A 21866-nucleotide genomic window follows, 5' to 3' on the forward strand; every position below is an offset into this window, starting at 1 on the left:
AGCTTTTTGTATTAAATCATAATAAAAAAAACAAAAGAAGAGATTTAAAAATTTTTCATTTTCCCCACCCCAGCGATGTTATTAAATCCTAATTTCTACAAGGGTAGGCTTTTAAAGTGTGGAGCAGTTTCCATTAACCTATGTCCTCTATTTCACAGGCCAACATGTACTGCTTAATTTAAATGCAGGATGATCACTGTAAGACAAGTAGTTTTTTAAATTAAAATCCCTATTGCCTTAGTCCACTGCTGACATGAAAAAGGTACTCAGTAAATTGATGATACAGTATGCTAAACTGTTATTGAAATATAACCTGGATTATATGGGTTCCAAATGAGTTTAGCAAAAGATGTGTGGAAAGAGGAACAGGCGTACTTTTAGGTGACTTTCATGCCTAGGATTAACCAGAGATACAACCTCAAGCATTAACGTTTATGTTTTACCTTTAGATATAACTTTCTTTGGTTGATAGTTTTTACTCTGGGAGACTCAATTTTTTTACACTTTTATTCATTTAATTGTAAAGTATCTTATAATCCTCATTTTTAAGCAAAATATGTAATAAAGGAACACACACACATATAAACTCTGTCAAAATAACCAACAAATGCTGCTTTTTAAACTATCTTACCAGACAGGGTGCTGATGGTTTAATTAGTTTCTCTTTGGAAATCACTAAATTAATTTTTTGCCCTACTTACACCACTGCACTCAAATTAATCTAACTTTGAGCACAAGAAATATAATAGTTACTACATTACTCAGTAGATAGCTTGCAATTAGAGGGAGCTCCTGTAATAACATTAAAGCTAACACTACCAGGGCAGAGTAAATCTTTCTACAAGAAACGAAAAAGAGCAAATTTTAAAAGAACAGAACAGTCACACGGTAACAATTTGTCCTATATAAGGAAAAGTGGGAAGATATTAGTCAATGTTCAATATCTCAGAAAGCATGAGAAGCTCCCTTTATTCCCCAGAGCAAGATCTGAATGTATTTCCTCTTAAAGACCAAAAGACCCTAAAATGATAGTAACAACTATGCTCCCCCAAAATTCCATTACATGGAGCCTTTAAGAACAAGAAAAAACAAAACACCAAACGACCTTAGCTTTACATACGTCTTTTCTTCTTACAAGTATATTTTACACGTACTATCCTATCCCATTTTATCATAAAACTAATTTTAATAGATGGAAAAACTAAGTAACTACACTTACATGACAAAATAAGTTGGAGTGAAAAATCTCAGATCTTTCATCTTTTTTTTTTTTTTTTTTTTTTTGCGGTACACGGGCCTCTCACTGTTGTGGCCTCTCCCGTTGTGGAGCACAGGCTCTGGACGCACAGGCTCAGCAGCCATGGCTCACGGGCCCAGCCGCTCCGCGGCATGTGGGATCTTCCCGGACCAGGGCATGAACCCGTGTCCCCTGCATTGGCAGGCGGACTCTCAACCACTGCGCCACCAGGGAAGCCCTTTCCCAAGGATTTTTAAGCAACTAAACTCTACAAAAGATTTCACATGAATAAAAAGATTCTAAGTCCTGAATTTAAACTGATATCTCTGTCAAATAGTCGCAATATATAAAGAATATTCAGTATATATTTAGACTTCAAAAACTAAATTTAAAAATTTGTGGAAACGATTTTATCTCATTCTAAAAAAGATTTGAAGTGAGAAATACAAATAAATGGTAAATAAATGATCTTATTTTTTTGTTATTTATTTATTTTGCCACACTGGGTCTTAGTTGTGGCACGTGGGATCTTCAGTTGCGGCATGCAAACTCTTAGCTGTGGCATGTGGGATCTAGTCCCCTGACCAGGGATCAAACCCAGGCCCCCTGCATTGGGAGCGCAGAGTCTTGGCCACTGGACCACCAGGCAAGTCCCAATAAATGATATTATTAAAGGCTGAAACATTGTCTTGATAATCCACAACGACTTGGGCCGCTTTACCAATCCCATTTAGCACTAGCCTACCTAGAAACAGGGTAAGAGATTAAGATTTTGTATATGTAAGATTTGTATATTTGTATATTAAGATTTTGTATATTTTATATATACATATATCTATATGTATCTGTAGCCAAAGCTGGTTAAAAATAACCTTTAGATTATTTCCCAATGCAATCTACACCCCCAGTGCCCACCTCCAGTATTAATTCTCATCCATTTTACCTCTGAGCAAGACGCTAACATTTTACTGGATGTAAATTTTAAGGTAAGAAATTTCAGACATCACTCTTATGAGAAACCATTTTAGAAACAAACAGTTCTCTCATCTGTTCTTCACAGGCTTAAGACAGGTATTCAAACTTACCTCTCTTTTATTTTTTGCAGTCTTTCTGGGTCTCTTGAGGGTACACTTTTAGTTTTATCATTTTTTCCATCAGATGAACTCCAACCTGAAGGAATAATATCTACAGTGATCATGACATTGTCGGTCAAATTACTTCCAAGTGCCGGGGGCACTGCAAATCGGAATAAGGAACCAGGAAGGATCCCTGTTATTCCTGTACTTCGTCCACTGTGAGCCGAATCCGATATGGAGCCACCCGCAGCAGCACTGCTTGGTACTGCAGATGCTTGTGGTCTGCTGGCAGTAGCTCCAAGGGGATCACTCTGTGCTTCAAGGTGAACCACTTCATTTGATTCTCTTCTAAAAATATGAGATCTAGATGGTATATCAGAGGTAGATATCCTTGAAGATTCATCTCGTCCCTCTCGCCTCCTTCTAGAGAACAAAGGTGTGCATCTATTTCTAAGTGAGGAAGATAACCATGGTCCTGTATTTCTACCTTCAGATTCTTGGTTAAAATTTGGGGAATCTGGCTCAGAGCTATGATTTTGGCTAAGAGATGACAAACCCCATCTTCGCCGAAGAAATCGAAATCCCTGAGAAGCTTCGGATGCCCTATTATCAGGACCATCAGAAGCTGATGCTGCATTACGAGACTGTGAAGCTGTCAAGATTCTTGGAGAAATGTAAGAATTCTCAGAACTCAATGATCTTGTATTCAAGGAATCCTGACTAGACCTTCGTGAAAAAAAAGTAGATGACATACTAGAAGCTATACGTGACAGCAATCTCCTTGTTGTACGTCTACCTTCATTGTCAGAAGATTCTTGAAATGATCTTTGAGATGAGCCAACCCTACTTGAACTGCCTATAGTTGATGTTTCACCTCTATTTGAAATATAAGAAAATCCAGGCTGTATACTGCTTTGGGGAGATTCTAATTCTCTTGGAGAAAAATTTGATCTTAAAGAATTTCTACCAGAGTCCCTAGAACATGGTATGGTCTGATGTTCAGAAGGCATTTGGTGATTTGTAGATGATGTATTCAATTGTAAAGTGCTCAATGAGTTCTCTTTTGGTCTTGCTCCTTGTGAATATGAAGAAGGAACTCTGTCTTGAACATCTATTTTTGAAAGAAAGGAAAGGTAGTCAATTACATGAAAAATTTGTGCATTATTAAGGTTGTGTCTATTAACCACTAATCACTGCAAAAATTAAACACTGGATTCAAACTGAATACTGGCATATTATAACTACACAGCTTAACTATTATTACAGAAAAAATAAACATTTATCTATCTTTCTATACCTTTGGTAAAATCCAATACTGCTGTATAAAGTCAGCATTACAAATTTTTTAAAAAAGAAATGTATTATAGCTTATGAGAGGCAAACATCAATCTACCAACTTGATGAAGGCAAAACAGTTGAATTTATTAATCAGAAATTGATATGGTAGAAGAATATCTAACATCTAAATGGATACGGGATTTTAAATGCGCAAACAAATTCAAGGTAAATGACTCATAACAAGTAAAAGCAAAATAATAATAGAGTGTTTTGGAGATTTTTCTTACTCTGGAACAAGAACAAAAGTTATTTCATATAAATACTATCACCCTTGTAATTTTATAGCAAACCATGCTAACAGTTCAAAATTTCTCCAATGTTTTATCTTTTCTTTCAAGTTAACAGCAGTGACTCTTATGCCCGGTTACTCATCAGACATAACTATGCTTTATTTATTTTTTTTCCCAATACTGAGTCAGAAGAGAGCCCTGGCATCTGCGATTTTAATAATATACTACTGATGGTTCTAATCATCAAATGGAAAGAGAAATACCACAGCATTCCTCCATAAAGAATATTCATCCATACATCTAGTTTAACAGCTAGATTGCTACTGTGCTAATACATGTGTCTCATGGAAAGATTAACTGTTAGGGACTAAATCAATTCTATTCTGCACATTTTTACCCCCAAAACCGAGAAGCTACCGACACTGTCTACTAAAGTTCCTCCACCCAAAGCCAAGCAAATGAAAAGATGCTTTCATTTGTCTTAAATAAAGCAATGGCTTGCCCCAATAGGATTATTTAAAATAATCTAGTTAAACCTTTAAATAGAAATGTGTTTTCTTCTCTGTAAATCAAATTCTACTTCTGTCTGTTATATTTGTCAACTTCAATTAGCACCTTTTATCTTCAGTTATTTAGTATTATTGTTTTATGGCATTTATTTTTTTTAAGGTGGCTCTGTCGCACAATGGACAGTGCATTGGACTCCTATTTTTTAAAAGTTTTGGCTTATGTACACTGACAGAAACAGTGTGGGTCTTTATTTCAACTAAATGAAAATAAAGACAAATTCATGTTAAACTAAAGTAATTCTAAGTTATGTCTTAAGATGATGATTTCAAGTTTTAGTTAATTCACAAGGCAAATTATATTGTAGTATACAAGAATTATCAAGTATATGTAAAACATACATTCTTAAGAGTGAAAAAATTATAGGCAGACAGAATCTGGATACTCATGTATATCTAAATATTTTATATTATTTACATTTTTAAAAGTAAAACGACAAATAAGGTTGAAAACATATCAAGCTATCCTGTATCCTAAATCTTCATAATATTCACTTCATTTATTCCTTTGTACTGTGATCTTAACGATACATACAAAGACAAAAATGTAACAATATTAGATAAATTATGCATAACAATATAGTTTATACATACATGATGAAGTTGTGAAATCACCACTTTGGTGACTATAATCCATAAGATTACTAATGGAGGAATCTGCTCTCCTCTCTCTCATTAAGTCAGTTCCAAATGATCCAAGTACCACTGATGAAGATCTGGGAACTTGACTATGCCTCCAAGAAGAATCTTAAAATAATTGAAGAAGTCTTAGTTCAGAGAAAGCTTTCAAGGTTTCTGATGACAACAGATCTTCAGTATTACACAGAGAGGTAATTATGGTTTATTACAGGAATCCCCAGTTACACAGTTGCAATCAAAAGCAAAAACTGAGCAAAACATGAATTATTCACTAGTGAAATAATCACTTATAAAATTATCTCCTACTCAAACACATCCTTCTCTAATACTATTATCTACCCCCATCTAGGATGTCAATGTCTCACTCTCTAGAACATCTGACCATACAATATATAAACAGGATGTAAAATGATTACAGAACAAAAATATAAAGCTTGCCAAAGATGCAGAATTTCATGAAAAGTTGATCAAAGTGATGTTGGAGAACAGCCAAAATCAAAATCAAAGCCATCTTGAAATGAAAGTTATACTGTAGGTTATAATACTATTTTGCCAGAACTATCATTGCTGCCATATTTGGTTCATTCTTATGATAAGAAGTAATGTATCGTTGTAATTATAATCTAAACTTTGTTAGATATGATTTCATTTAAAAAGAAATTAAAAACTAAGTCTCAAAACTTTCCCCCCTCACCATTTACCTTGAAATTCTGGGTCTTCCTCTCCTAGTCCTAATAGCCTTAATAATTTCCCTTCGTTAAGGGAAACGGCCCAGGGTTAATGCTACGCCTTCACAGACCAGAGGAGAACAAAAGTATCTCTACACAATGGTATTTGTCTACAAAGTTAAGGTCAGTCTGCTCTTACCCATCACACTACTCTTAAAATCCTTCAGATGGGCAGTGTCTTTCCCATGGCAGTCTTGCCTATCGAAATAGAAAGGAATCGCTTACACTAATTCAATTAGTAGTACATATGCATTTCAAGAATTTTATTCTCCAACTGTGTCATCACAAGTTTTATCTTACCTTAAAACTATTTCAGGCATTGGCTAGTGTTTCATTTGAAGAGAAGTATAAGTGAGGAAGTACCTCTCAACAAAAGATCTTTTCAAGTTGTGCAACAAATGTGTGCCTGTATCTTAGTTATCTGTGAGTATCAGATACTAAGCACGGAGCTTTATGCGTAAGTCTTTCCATACCAGAGTGGTAAAGTGACTTGTCCAATGTCACATAGAGGACTAGAACCGTAGCTTTCTAATTCCTTGTATAGAACTCCCACTAGAATACCACCAACAATTTTTTGTTTAACTAAAGAATTTCTACATTTTCTGAAAATATATGTTATATAGCACAATGTTTATTATTTACAAAAAATATGCTAAGGAAACATTTTTTAACATGTATCAGTAAATCTGGCCTTCTTAGTAACAATTTAAAAATTTACCTCTTATAATAACCAGCAGAATACATATCACTTTTACTAATTTTATTACCATACGTATCAGCTATTCTAATTAATTAAAATCTGCTAATATCCTGTTTGTGTAAGATATCTGTACCAAATTTAGAACAAAAATCCAAGATGAAGAGTTAATTTCAGTTCTAGCACTAACTTAAGGTAAGATTTTGGAAACTCTGCTCTATTTCTGACCCAGTCTCATGTGCAATCTACTTGCTTATTTTATTAGTACACTACATCTTGGGAAAAGGGCTTTTGTCCAAAATACATATACAGTGATTTATATTTATACAAATTTAATTATTACCTGATACTGCATTTAAACCATGTCCAACACTTCTCCCAGCTGAGGTAGATGTACAGTTTGTATAGGAAAGTTTAGGTCTTTTTGAATCATGATCCCGTTGCTGGTTTTGAGATCTTGAGCGTGCTCCCTGAGTTATCTCAGACTCACTATACCATGTAGACTGAAATGGTAACGCAGATGCTGATGTAGACTGTAAGTTAAAAAAAACTTTTTTTAAAGGAACAATAAAACACTTGCAATTTTAAAATATTAAATTTAAATATTACATTGAATCTACAGTGCTCTAATAAATTCCCAAGGACCATTCATTCCTCACAGACACAAATTTTTCTACCACGTAGGTGTTTCAGTCTTTGTTCCCTTCTACCACTTGTCCCTTTACTTTATACTGTAATTGTACTTTGCTAGGTAACCAATCTGATTTAGATTATGTCTTCTATGTAACTGAATATAAACACTAGTCTAGGAAACACTGAAGAGTAAAAACTTTATATGTAATCATTTTGTTTTCCTGGTTTAATATTAACCTTTTGAGGAACGTTGTTTCCTCTTCTTAGAGATAGAACACCAAGAAAGGCACCAATATAGAAAGTGACTGTGAATACTCCACTATAAAAATAAGATTTTCAACTAATATAAAATGTATCTGGATCTTATGTCCATTCTCAGGAATACAGTAAAACACTATAAATGGTACTAAAAAAAAAACTTAATATATGGAATTTCTTCATCAGTGAAGGAAGAAACAGCTAAAACTATATACTGTAAAACTCTTAAGCTCAAGGTTTTTTCTTTAAACATGTAATTATATGTACAACAACATGAAATAACACAGAAGTTACAATGTACAAATACACACACACACATGCACACACACACAGAAAGAGACCAAGAAGGACGAATTTGGCGCATAATCTCTGAATTGCTTGAAGACACTTACCACTAACATAAAAGTTATTTCTAGGAAATAACTTTTATTCTAGGAAGTAAAGGAAAAAAGACATTTATAAACCATTTTAACATGTAAGTAGACGGTAAGTAGTTCATTTTATTGAAGAATATTAAAATGAAACAACATTCTTTAAAGTGTTATATTTCTTGACAAAAGAAAAGTTAAAAATGGAATGTTATCATGGGCCATAAATTCAGTCTATGTTAACCTTAGTATTATAAACATAAGAGCCCAAATAATGTGTTCCATCAAAGAGTTTTAGAGTACAGATAAACAAATAAATAGTTATAAGTAAGTACTGTAATAGGAGATATGTTGAAAGTTTTACAGAAAAGAAAAAATTATGTCTGAGGAAAGCAGGGGAGAATTCATAGTGATAACTATGAACTCCATAGGTGGAGTTCACTGAGTAGGCAAATGAGGAAGGAGACTATAGACAGACAATACAAAAAGACAAAAAGATGTCTTAACTATTCTGCCATGGGAATTCTTCTAAGGCATCACTACTTACTTGACCTCCGATTATCTTTTAATTATGAGAAGCATACTGCATGCATTCAGGGAACTGTATTAGTCCATGGTAACTCTACAGAATAAACTGTGCACATACATGGAAAAGCAGAAGATGCAAAGCTGAAAATGTAGGAATGGGCATATCAGGATTTCATCCATCCCTTGCCCGTTCAATATTTTGCTAATTAAATGTAGAACTCCTCAGATTAGCACAAACTTGGTCTCACAAGCCTTTCACACCAAGTTGTCCACAGAGCCCCCAATCAATGAACTGGAATAGCACATGAGATAAAATTCATGAGATATTTCAAAATGAAATCATTTTATGTGCCATTGTCAAGGTATCAGGGACTTAATCCAGGCCAGTGGTTCTAAGACCTTTGAATATCAAAGACCAAAATTAAAAAAAATAGTTTGATTTAAAATTTAGAAAGAACTGCCACTTTTGACAGGTAAGGAAAACGAAAATAGCGAATACCACCTAACCCCATTCCCCAATTTTTTAAAAAGGGCATTTTATATGCTCCTAAAACAAGAACATAACAGAATAAAACAGACTTGAAAGGTGAATAAATTTTACTTGTACAAAATTCCTAACTTGTCCTTATTTTTCTCATTTTGCATGGACTGGACAAATTGTTATTGAATAGCACCTCCACAAGTAAGACTTTAGGAGCTACTGAAGGAGGTTAATACCATCAGATCAACTACTTAGATCTTTAGAGCATTGTGGAAGGTTAAAAGAGTGGGATGGACAAAAAGTGGGCAAATCAGGAAGTCACTGGACTAGCAAGAAATGCTAGTAATTCCCATTACTTTCGTTCCTTGGGACGAAAGTAATGGGAATAGAGAGCCATTATAAAAGATAAAAATTCATCAAATTTAGAGACAACGTGAGAAATGAACAAAATGTCTATAAAGCCACTCCACAGTTTTCTGGCACTGGCCACTGGTAAGATAAAGACACACTCACTGTTCGGCAATTTTCATGACTCACAACTCTAAAAGGTAGCCTACATGTCATCCCAGAGACAAAAATACTCAGTATAGGAGAGGAGAAATAAAGTCTGAACAGTTTTTCTGCTGGCTTAAATTCAAAGTCAAACTTTTCCCTGGTTCCTACCAATCCAATTTTGTCCACTGTTCAAATATTCTTAGTCTGAAGCAATTAGCTTTTTTCCCCTCTGAATTGTTTTAACAATTAAATAAAGGATGGGGTTCATTTATATACTGTCTTATCTCTTTTGCTATCTAAAACTATTGGTGGCCAAACGAAATCAGGAAGAGTCTGTCTTCAAAGTATACTTAAGTATACTGCCTTGCAGACACCACATGCTTAAAAAAGTACTTTTGGGGTTGTTTGCACTTCTTAGCTGTTATGAATAATGCTACTATGAACGTCTGTGTTCAAGTTTTGTGTAGACATGTTTCTAATTTTCTTGGGTGTAACTAATGGGTCATATAATACCTCAAAGTTTGACTTTTAGAATAATTAATAAACTGTTTTCCAAAGTGGCTGTACCAGTTTAAAACCCCACAAGCAATTTATGAGGGTCCAAATTTCTCCCCAACCTTGTCAACTCTTGTTATTGTCTCACTTTTTAATTTTATTTTAGCCATTCTAGTGGGTATGAAGTGGTGTCTCATTATAGTGTACATTTGCATTTCCTAATGGCTGATGTTGAGCATCTATTTATGCGTTCATTGGCCACTTGTACATCTTTGGACAAATGTCTATTCAGGTCCTTTGCCCATTTTAAACTGGGTTTTTTTTTTTTTTACTGTTAGGATGTCAGAGTTCTTTACATAGTCTGGTTACAAGTTCCTTGTCAGACAGCATATCGTTTACAAATATTTTCTCCCATTCTGTAAGTTGTCTTTTCACTCTCTTCATGGTATCACTTGACTCACTAGTTTTTTAATTTGTTAAGTCCAATTAATCTTTTGCATTCATTACCTCCAGACTAAGAACATTCATATGAAAATAAGAAGTGGATAGAATTATTAAATATCCATTCAAGTTCCATGGAGTTCTCTCTCATTTTCACTAAATTTCCAGTCTCTACCCCAAATAAGTAACAGATTTGGCTCCTGTAATAAACAATTTTTATGAGTTACTCTCAAAAGGCTATCTGTGATTAGAAAGGAAAATTGTATGGTATGTGCAGGGGGCTGTCTAGCTCAACCACAGTAGCTGAATACTACTTTGTGTATCTGAGAAATCATATTAAACAGTTTGAAAACTTGATGGAAGGGAAGTTTACAAACATTCTGTGCAGGCATCCAATTTTCATTTTATTTACTTACTTATTTTTATCTTCATGATACTTATTTAGGTTGCCCTTCCAACAAGAGGTTTTCGGGAAGGACAGTCAATGAAATCATTATTTATTTACCATCAGTATTGTATAAATCAGTATTTGCATTCAGAGAATAATTACTTCTAAAAAAGGCTAAAAAATATTCCCAATGCAAATGCCCTTAAAACAGTACAGCAAAAAAGAACCTTAATGAGAAAATATTTGTAAATCATATACCTAATTAGGAACTTGTAACTAGAATATATAAAAACTTTTAACTCATAACCTGAATCAAGAGTAAGCTTTCAAAACAGAAAACACCAAGCCCACATGGGTTCACTGGAGAATTCAATCAAACATTTAAGGAAGAAGTTATACTAATTCTCTACAATCTCTTTCAGAGGAAAGCAGCAGAGAAAATACTTCCTAACTCATTCTATGATATGATAAGGCCAGCAGTACCTTAATTTCAAAACCAGAAAAGACATAAGGAAAGAAATCTATAGAGCATTCTCTCTCATGAACACAGCTGCAAAAATCCTGAACAAAATATGAGCAAATCGGGAAGTCCCTGACAGTATAGTGGTTAGGACCTGGTGCTTTCACTGCTGTGGCCTGGGTTTAATCCCTGGTCAGGGTACTAAGATCCTGCAAGCCGTGTAACACAGCAAGAAAAAAAATTAGCAGGCTTCCCTGGTGGCGCAGTGGTTGGGAGTCCGCCTGCCAACGCAGGGGACACGGGTTCGTGCCCCAGAAATATTCCTATATTCCTAATATTCCTATAACCCGTTAAAGAAAGAAAAAAAAAAGATTGGAAGCCACTTAAAATAACTGAAAAACATTAAGGAAAACACCAAAATTTATAAAACTGATTAATCTTATTAAGAATCAATAAAACATTTAAAATTTTTTTACATGTTTGCATTTGTTTAACTTCCACAATGAAAAATCAGACTTTCAGAATAATCTATGACATTAAGAACAAACAGGAAGAAAAAGTCTGAAAATATTATTTTAAAGTGAATGTCAATAAGTTTTCTAAATATATTCAAGACTTTTAGTCTGGTTTCAGTCTGTGTTCCTCACTAATTAGCTATATGAAAAATTAGACAAAGATCAGTAGACAAAATTTTATTAATATAGGAAAAAACCCCAATTGTGTGCTCTTAACAAGTCACCATCATTTACCCACAACATTTCTGTAGAATGGAAAATATGTGATTCTGCACCTCTGGCAAGCATACTCTTGCCTAGCAACAGAGTAAAACAAATACATTATCAAACAACATTTAAAATAAGTCCAAGTAAACAGTACACATAATGTCAGCAGGTTGGCAGTAGATATGGGCATTTTAGAGAAATTATTTTATTTCATTTGTGTTTCTCTGAGTATTTTATAAAATGCTTATTACTACTCAGAACTTTCAAATGACTTTGTCATACAGTACATTGCATGATATATAAATATATAAACATTACTTAAGACTTAAACAGACATTTTCACTAAAGGAGTCTCTTAGAGTCAGTTACCGAAACATCAGACTTTTGCAAATGTCATGCGATTTAATGAGGTGTTCAGCCAATAATGAGATAAACTTAACATTTGAAAGATGAGCAAAATAAACTGTGTTAAAGCTACAAACCATGCCTCTGAGATTTACACTGTTTTATACTACAACCATTGTTATAACAATAATAAGCTATTTCAAAAACCAAAGTGTTATTGGTCCTAAGGAAAATTAGCTACATAAAAGGAACTTAGATTGCTTTATGTAGATTATGAATCAATGCAAACTCATTGCTAACTGTAAAAATAAAACCCCATAATTCATGTAAAGACAGCCTGTTAATTCAACTGATACTTCAACGCTTTTAGGTTAGAAGGTTTCCAAGTCTTTGGAAACTATGAACATTTTACTTATGACCACAATCCCTTATTCAAAATTCTTAAGTTCAAAACTTTGAAAAACAGTAAGTTTTTGCTAGTGTGGAACAATAAGTCAGTCTGCTGCAGATATATTAATCTTTTGATTACAGGATGCCTCGGATCCAGCTGAGGGTGTTATAAACACACTCTACTACTTTTCTAAAATCCAGAAAATCACATGGCCCCAAGGATTTTGAAAATGAGACTGTGTATGTACACACATTCCAAATTAAGATGTTACCTGATATTCAGAATCCAGTCTAAACGAAGAGTCCCTTGAGTGATAGGTATCATTTAAACTACTTCCTCTGCTTCCAGACATCATCCTAGCACTTAAAGAGCTAGAGGGTTGAACAGAAATTCTTCTTGGAATCCTTGAAGGTTTAGACTCCATTCTTAATGTTTCCTGTGAAATGCAAATTTTGATTAACTGCCTTTTGGAAAACATGCAAACCTTTGATTCTTAATCCTCTCCTTAATGATCAGCTCAAATCAATAATTAACCATGCAAATTAACCGTATATGGTATGGTAAACTGTGAGATTACCATCACTCTCCTTCTACAGGCAGAGGTCTGAAGACCATCAAAGGTTCCCTATTGCCCATAAAATGAAACAAACATGATAAAAGTGGTGATGAGAAACTGAGGTTTGTTGTTTCTAAAGCCTGAGCTCTTTTTCTTATTCAATTTCCTCTCTGTATAAAATCCTAGGGACTTCCCTAGTGGTCCAGTCGGTAAGACTCCACGCTCCCAATGCAGGGGGCCTGCCTCTGATCCCTGGTCGGGGAAGTAGATCCCGCATGCATGCTGCAACTAAGACTCTGCATGCCGCAACTAAGAAGTCCAAGTGCCACAACTAAGACCCGGCACAGCCTAAATAAGTAAATAAATAAAGTAAATAAGTAAACAAAATCCTACACGAATTAGCCCTTGACTCTTGCTATTCCTATTATGAGTGTTCGATACTCATACCACAGCATTAGCTATACTATAGTATCTGCACATTCCCTAACACAATATGCTCTCACAGGACTTTGTATGTGCCTGCAAAGTCTATACGTTCCCCATTCAATTCCTGGGCATAGTCTTAAAACAAGATCAGGTGTTACTTCCACTTTATACATACTTTTTTTAAGACATCATACTACACGCTGTAATTTGTTTTCCTGTCTCCCCTTCTCAAAAGTGAGAATAATTTCTAAGTTTTCTTCACTAAACATTCCTCAACACATGCCAAGAGTCACCATTAGCTATGCCTTATTTTTTAACTCTCTCTATAAGTGGATTCATACAACATATACTCTTTTATGTCTGGCTTCATTTGCTCAACATTATATTTGTGAGACTAATTCTGCTGTTGCATGCAGTTGTAGTAAGTTCACTCTAATTAGTTTATGTAATATTCCACTGTATCAATACACACAATTTGTCTACTCTACTGTGGATGGACACTGGACTGTTTCCAGTTTCACGCTATTACAAGTAAGGCTGCTATAAAGACATTAATTTTATAAATTAAAGAAAAACTTTTAAAGTTTTCTGGGGAAAGGATTTACAATGCAGCCTCTGAACAACAGAGGTACCACCAGTCTTGAGAGTAAAAGGAGAAAGGCAAAAGAAAATAACAGTAAAAAGAAAAGAAATCACAATAATCTCTTCAACTCCTCCCAGTTACCCACTTTCAAGGTCAAAAATTATTCCCTTATTTTTCTGGTAGTGGATTGAAATTAAGGCAAGAACAAAGTAATGTACTTCACTTGCCTGATATACAGCCTAGACAGGTATATTTGCTGTATTAAAACCTTCAAATCTAAACATTTAAGTTAAAAATATCTAATTCACTTTCAACTCATTAATTTATCAACTAAGTTTTAGCATCATTCTACCTTAAAAGTTACTACAAAAGAATTTCCTTTTTCAATGTGTGCCTCAAAAACAGGGCGTCGGGCTTCCCTGGTGGCGCAGTGGTTGAGAGTCCGCATGCCCCAGTCCGGGAGGATCCCACGTGCCGCGGAGCAGCTGGGCCCGCCCGTGGGCTGTGGCCGCTGGGCCTGCGCATCCGGAGCCTGTGCTCCGCACAGGATGAAGACACAAAACATCAACAAAACATATGGCCTACACTGCAGTAGGATACACAACAAACATGAAAAAGATATAACACAAGCCTAGTATCAATTACAATTATTCGACTAAGAGTATCTAGCTAATGAGAAACCAGAGTAAAAGCTACACTCTGGGACATGATTAAATCAAAGATAGCTTATCAGAAAAGGTCTGTTTGAAGTCCCAGTTAAACATGACAAGGTTATCCTTATGCATCTATTTTGGTCCCTCTTTCCAAAACCCCTATAAAATGACCATCGATGAATTCAAAAGCTTTAACTATGAAAAGAATAGGAAAAGGGACCATAAAAGGCAAGAGATTTCAATGTTATATTTGGAAAATCCAAAAAAGTCGAAGGAGAGGTAGAGTAATTCAGCAGAAAGGATAAAAAAAAAATACACCCTAGGTATTTTAGAAAGAGGTAGGAACTGGAAGCAAAGCAGTTGGCCTTAGCATCCTAGAAAGAATGAAGACCTGGAGATACAAGGTATCATAAAAAAGGGATGATGCATGGATTTGCTGAATTAAAATCTGTACTTGGAGCAGTAAAACCCTCAATTCTCCCCCTAGCACCATTCTTCTGAAAAAACAGGATATTTATTCTCTGGAGATTAAGGATCTCCCATGTAACCCTCCCCACCACCCCCCCCCAGCAAATATACAACCATCTCTGCAAAGGTTAAGTATAAGGAATAAAAGAAAATCTATATATTCAATGTTGAGACCCAAAAACTCTTTCCTGGTGCTGTTTTTACAATGCTGTCAGAAAACCAAACAAAATACCTCAGATAAAATTTCTGGATACTGATATTTGGAATGCTTCCAATTACACACCTAGCCTGCCATTTGACCATCCTACCCAAAGCAAAGTCCACTAGTCACCAAGAGTTTCTAATCAGTTTTTTTTAGTGCTTCCCTCTAATAGACAAACATTAAGAATCACTAGGTATCCAAGGAAAACCTCCCATAAGACTAAAGTAAATAACAAAAAAAGGAATTTAAGAGAAAATCTGGGGAAAGGAGCTAATTAATTACTATCCTCAAAGGGAGCAAAAGACATTCATTCATAAAATAAGAACAGGATGCTTGAGAAAGCAATCAGTATAATGAACAGCTTGTGGAAATTCAAAATGTTACACATTTAAAAAAGAAATGTGATACACTAAAATAAACCAACAGAAAGATTGAGACACCTCCCAGAAGTAGAAAATATAACTCAAAAAAACAGGACAATTGTCCAGGGGAGTTATCGATCATTTGACGGTAAGTATGATTACAGAAAGAGAGAAAAAAGAAAATAAGGTAGAGAAAATTACCGAAGAAACGAAAGAACTTTTCTAGAATTGAAGGACACAAATCTCCACATTGAAAGGGGTCAAGAGTACTGGGCAGGATCAAAGAAAAAAGACCAACACTAAGTATCATCTTGAAATTTCAGAACACCAGAAATAAAGAGAAGATCCTATAATTTACAAGAATGGAAAAACGGGTCACATACAAAAGAAAAGTAATCAGAATAGCTTCTTAATTACAACTTTAAAAACTCTCAAGACAATAAAGCAATGCCTATAGTACTGAGAAAAAAATTTAGCACTGAACTCCGATCTAGCAACTAAATGTGAGGTGGAGAAAAGAGTATTCAGACATGAAAGATTTTAAAAAACAATTAAAAAACAAACAAAACCATAGGAAGTTAGTTAAATGAAGAGCAGGTCCTAGGAAAACGGGAGTGTAAAGCATTAAAGAACCAGACACAGAACCCAGGAAACAGTTACAAAATTATGTAGAAAGCATAGGGAGCAACTGATCGAGACTGGAACAGGATCACAGAAAATGGAAGCAAATTCTCAGGAAAAAATAGCATCATACGGAAACTATTTTGGCTCGTGGCAGAGATGATAATACAGTTGGGAAAAAATGCTGAGTACTTAGAACAAAGGGCAAATTTAATACATTAATTTTGTAACTTGGGAAAACAGAGCTATTGTTCAAGAAAGGAGATGCTGCAGTGTTTGGGTGAATTCTTTAATATTTATATAGTTACGATAGTGTAAACATAGATTACTGTATCAATCTTGCTACAAACATGCTGTGTGACTGAGGTGGGTAGGGGAAGTAAGGACAATGGTGAATAAAAAAGCACATATATAATACTAAAAAATCATGAACACATCATTTAGAAATATGAAGGTAAATCCTAAAACAGCTAAAAGGTGAGGATTGCTGCCTATGGAAAGGGACTGGAAATGAGGTAAAGGGTGAGGCAAAGGACTGCTGTTTTCCTTTTAAGCAGAGATGACCATACTTCCTGGTTTGCCTAGACCAGCCCCAGTTTATGGCCAGAAAAGTCCTAATTTGTGCTCATTATCCTGGGACAATTATTAATAGTACTTGCGTTGTCTCTTAAAAGTGGCCTGGTTTGAATGATAAAGCATACAGTCACCTAACATAAATCTTTACTTCCTTCAGCTTTTTATAAATTCTATATATACATCCATACAAAAATTTTTATTAAAAAGGTGAATTATGAATTGGACGTTTAAAGGCATACGTTAGTAGAAAGGATACTAATGGTTAAATACTGACATGCAACAGCCCATAAAAGATTTAACAAGTAGCAAATTTGTTATTTTATCAAGAAGGCTCTACAAACACTAAACAAGGGACTTATTTGTTGAGGATTTTAAAAGGGAAGATAAAATGTCTTTAAAAAGATACAGGTCTATAGATGGTTCTTTAATAACAGTGCTTCTTAATCATACCTATCGTCGTTTACTTTGATTATATTTATACTCAATTCTTACTTGCAGAATAAAACTAACCTAGTAGGAAATCTCTCAAAACAAAGCTCTTGGGACAAAGCAAAGAGGCAGGGTCCTCCGAGAGCTATAATTTATACTGCATGAAACTATTTTTGGCAACTACTCTACATAAATTGATTGAATTTTGACAATGTAGGTGTTACCAGAAAACTTACGTAATCTGGTTGTATAAGCTGTAGGTCAAAAGCACAAAAAGTAGAAATAATAAAATAAATAAAATTAATTAAAATAAGCAGTCCTTGAAAAACTTCTACCAGACCACTTACAAGGTACTACAAGGCATCCTTTCAAGTTCATTCATTCAAGAAATAGTTTTTTACATGCTTAGTATGTGCTAGGCACATTAATTAATACTAAACAAAGGTACAGGGAGAGGGGACAACAATGAACCTACTAAGATAATGACTATGAAGAAGCTGTAGTCTAGTAGAGAACAAACAACACAAATAACCATACAACTTAAACAGTTATAAGTGCTCTAAAGGAAAAGGTATAAGCCAGAAAAAAAGACCAGCAGGAAAAAAGTGTATCTGAAGCTCAATGCTTTTAACCAAGACTTAAAAAGTAAAGCACAAAAAATTCATACGTACCATCTTTCCTCAGTGGTCAATATAATAGCCTCTTACTTTCCTTTTGCCACTATGTAGTCTCTTTAAATTTCTTTACATTTGATTCTAGAGTTGGATAGTTGAACTGTCTTTCTAGTGAGATAAAAACTTATCACCAGGGCTTGGTTTATAGATGTGTCCACCTATGCTGACACATGGGACCCTGTGCTTGATTAAAAGCTCTACTGCTGACATCTTGAAATTATTAGTACTTTAACGTTTGAACTTGTATTTTGTAAGTGAAGTCAGATAGGATAGTGAAGCATGAGCTTGAGAAGAAGAGACATGTGCCTGTCTGCTTTGCCTTGCCACTCAACTTGCATACAGCCCTCATTGCTATGAAGCTTCCATTATTAACATGCTTAATTTTTACTCTCTTTGAGCCTCACTCAAGTCCTAGGCATGATGGATCCACTGGACTTGTGTGCTCATGTTCCTTATCAACACATCTATGTCTGAGTAAGCTGAGGCACTGACAGCTCCAAGAGGTCATTCCATTTCCATTCTTCAGAACTTGCTTTAACCTCAAATGCAGAAAGAAGGTAATGAACCACAAAGCCACAAAAATCTTATGATCAATATTTGAGATTTTTACTATATTGAACTTTTCAACTTGTGAAGATTCTCTGAAGCTGATATTTAACTGCTAGTTTACCCAACTAGTCTTAACATCACTGTTAAGTGTTCCCTTACCTTCAGGCATTTTAATAGTAACTGGCATGAGCCAACAGGAGTGGAAAACAGATATTCATACCAACTCCAAAATTTATGTAGTCTTTCATCTCATAAACCTGTGGCTTGTTACCTAGTAAAAAATTACTACATTTTTAATAGGTAATTTCATTCAGCTGGGCTTCCTAGGAAACCTCTGAAGAGTTCTTTAAAGCAAGTTCATGTTTTTGGTGACCCATTAAACACTATAAAGGAGGTTTAGACCAAAAAAAGTTTCTCCCACCTATAAACAGTCCAATTGAAATCTATTCTATGGAAATAATCTTAACTTAAACTTTCTTAGTCTAGGTTAAAAGCCTCAAAGAATTCTCTCATTACCTGACATGCAAAATTCTGTGCCCAATGCTATCTGCAAGTTAACAAGATCTCATAGTCTCATGTCAAATGCAACTGAAAACCTATCACACAACTTATACTAAAACAGACAAATTTAAATTGAATTTTACAATGTTTTTCAGCAAGACTTTACTTGAATATGAGGCCTACTCTAAGTAAACCAACAAAGTTTGTCTCTAATAATACCACACTAGGCCTTGTCTAAAGAGAACTCATCATTAATCCACACATCTTCATTTCTATTTCACCCTACTAGTAACAGCACCACTCCCCAATCATACTTTCAACTGTTTTTCTACTACCTTAAAAGCAAAGTCTAAAATTCTTTGCCTCAGTATCCAGAACTCTAACCTACCTTTTCCAGTTAACTTCCAACTACCACCTTAAAAAAAAATCCTAGTTCCAGTTCACCCTGGTGGGGAGAAGGTGGCAGGAGTGTGCCTGCACGCTATACCCAGGAGACAGGGAGAAGGGCATAAATCTTGGGACGGCCCCACCTCTGAGGATCAGGCACACAGAGCCCGCCTAAGACTGGAGAAGGATGCGTAAAACATAGAACACCTCCTTTCACCATGAACTTTGCTCCAAATAGGAAGGTACAGCAGTTTACTGCTGAGGGAGTTACAACAGCCTTAGAGCCTTAGACCTCTCTGTGGTGCAGATGTGCAGGGCCCGCAGGAAGTTGAGGCTAGTGAAAGAATACTCAAAGAAATCCTCCAGCACTCCAGCCTCACACTAAGCACCATGCAGCAGCAATCCACTACTGCAATACTTTGAAATTATATAAAGCAATAATAAAGTTCAAACCCAGCTTAACTACAGAATAAACAAACTCAACCCACCACACTAACGGTGACAGAAGAGTATGTCCACATCCAGGCATAAAAATTATTGATCTCAGTCTCTACTATTCTTTTATTTCCACTGTTTCCCATTCAATCAAAAATTATAAGACAAAAATACAAGGAAAAAAAAACAGTTCATCAAGAGATAAAAATCAACAGAACCAGATGAAGAGACAGCCCTAGCAAACTGGGAAATTGATGCATTTACCAGTAGCCTAGGCAAAACGGAAAAACTAGGGAACTGGGAAATAGGCTAGAGGAAAACTATCCAGAATGAAGTTTGGAAAAACAGATAATGGTAAATACAAGAGAGGGTTTAAGAGACACTGAGGAAAGAGTAAAAAAAACTACTGTATGTTTAATTAGAGTTACAGAAGGAAAGAACTAGAGCACAGAAAAAAATCGAAGAGAAATTGGCTGAACTGATTCGATCACAGTCAAGCCCCCCAAAAAACCAACTAAAATAATTAGCAATTACACTAATTGCCAGATTACACATTCATACCAGACTGCTAAAAATCATTACACTTCAGAAAATTCTGAAAATGCTATGGGAGCATTGAATGGGGAACCAGAAGTTCCAACAAGATGAGAAAGACTTCAGATGAGGTGACATTTGAGTTGACCTTTGAAGATTGAAAATAAAAAAAGAGGAGGAAACATAAAGATGCTAAAGCATGTTGAAGAACTGGAAAATAGAAAATAATGTGCTAGGGATGAAAGCGAAGGCTTGGAAAAGGAGAGAGAACAAGGACTCTCAAAGAAATAAATACATAAGGTAGATTATATCCGGATTGTAAAGGCAATCTTGTGTCCTTTGCTCGGAAGTTTAATAAGGCAACAATTCTGAAGCTTTTTATGAGCAGGTTGTGTATTACTTTTCTCCCTAGCGACCCCAGAAATTAAGTTCCTGACAGGCAATTAGAGCTTTCAAAGATGAAACAATCAGTGGTCCAACAAAACTTCAGTTTTGCCTAGTCTTAATAATAGATTTATATAGCTCCCTGAATTTCTTACAATTCTGAAAGTCAATAATTTTATTACCTTTGTGGAACCATGGGAAAGAAACCACTGCTATAGGCTTTTTAGTAGGCTCTACTAAAGGCTTTAGTATCTACTAAAAATTTTGAGACAGCTAAAAACAAACCACCACCCCTACGCCCCAAACTAAGGACAAGTTATTAGGAAGAGACACAGTGGCTCCAAACAAATTAGTGAGCCAAAACATGGATAGAAGGTAGATTCAGAACATCCCAAGTAGAAAGGAATGTACTGGGGGTGGGGGGTGGGGATTGGATTGTTCAGCATACTGATGAAAAACATTTTTCTCTTTATTTATTTGCAGGGAGTTGGGAGTGGAGGACAAAGAAGCACACCAAGATGAGTTGGTTTTAAAAAACAGGTAGGCTGAAGTACCCAAAAGAGGTCTAGAAGCATGCTAGAAATAGTTCTGAAAACCCAGGAGAGCAATCTGGGCTAACTGATTTTCAATCACTTACACTGATTTTACTTTTTCCCATACACATATGCTACCTCCTTGCCTTCTGCTTGAACTGTACCTTCTATCTCATCACTCTTGGTAGCCCCGCCCCCCCAATGAATGTCTAATTAGTAGAACTTAGGGCACTATGAAAAAGTAAACTGAAAAACTTCAGGCAGTATAGGAAAACACTTGGAACAAAGGAGTTCTACACATTACTTAAGAGTAAAGTTTTTTCTGAGCACCGCCACAAGTTGTCTACCAAATAGGACTTGAATTTTTGTTTTCTACCAAATTTGGAAAGCTGTTAATACTAAGATAAGAGAAATAGCAGAGCAACGCTCAAAGGTTTTTCGATGATTCTGCTTATAAAGGGATCTCTCAAATAACAT

At 35.2% G+C, this 21866-nt stretch overlaps 1 protein-coding gene across 2 annotated transcripts in view; it reads right to left on the reverse strand.

Annotated features, from left to right (window-relative positions):
* MARCHF7 (membrane associated ring-CH-type finger 7) overlaps positions 1-21866 on the reverse strand; it is a 42552-nt gene that overhangs the window by 15205 nt on the left and 5481 nt on the right. For both annotated transcript variants that reach the window (XR_014016563.1, XM_081243251.1), the window contains exons 2-5: positions 12788-12952; positions 6855-7044; positions 5042-5194; positions 2323-3424 (exon numbers count right to left, since the gene is read on the reverse strand). Coding sequence is in view for 1 of the 2 variants with exons in the window: in XM_081243251.1 (XP_081099377.1) it covers positions 2323-3424; positions 5042-5194; positions 6855-7044; positions 12788-12940 (1598 nt within the window). In the remaining variant the exon portion in view is untranslated. The remainder of the gene's footprint in view (positions 1-2322; positions 3425-5041; positions 5195-6854; positions 7045-12787; positions 12953-21866) is intronic.

This window comes from Mesoplodon bidens, assembly GCF_964165515.1.
Source record: "Mesoplodon bidens genome assembly, chromosome: 8".
NCBI classification, from domain to species: Eukaryota; Metazoa; Chordata; class Mammalia; order Artiodactyla; family Ziphiidae; genus Mesoplodon; species Mesoplodon bidens.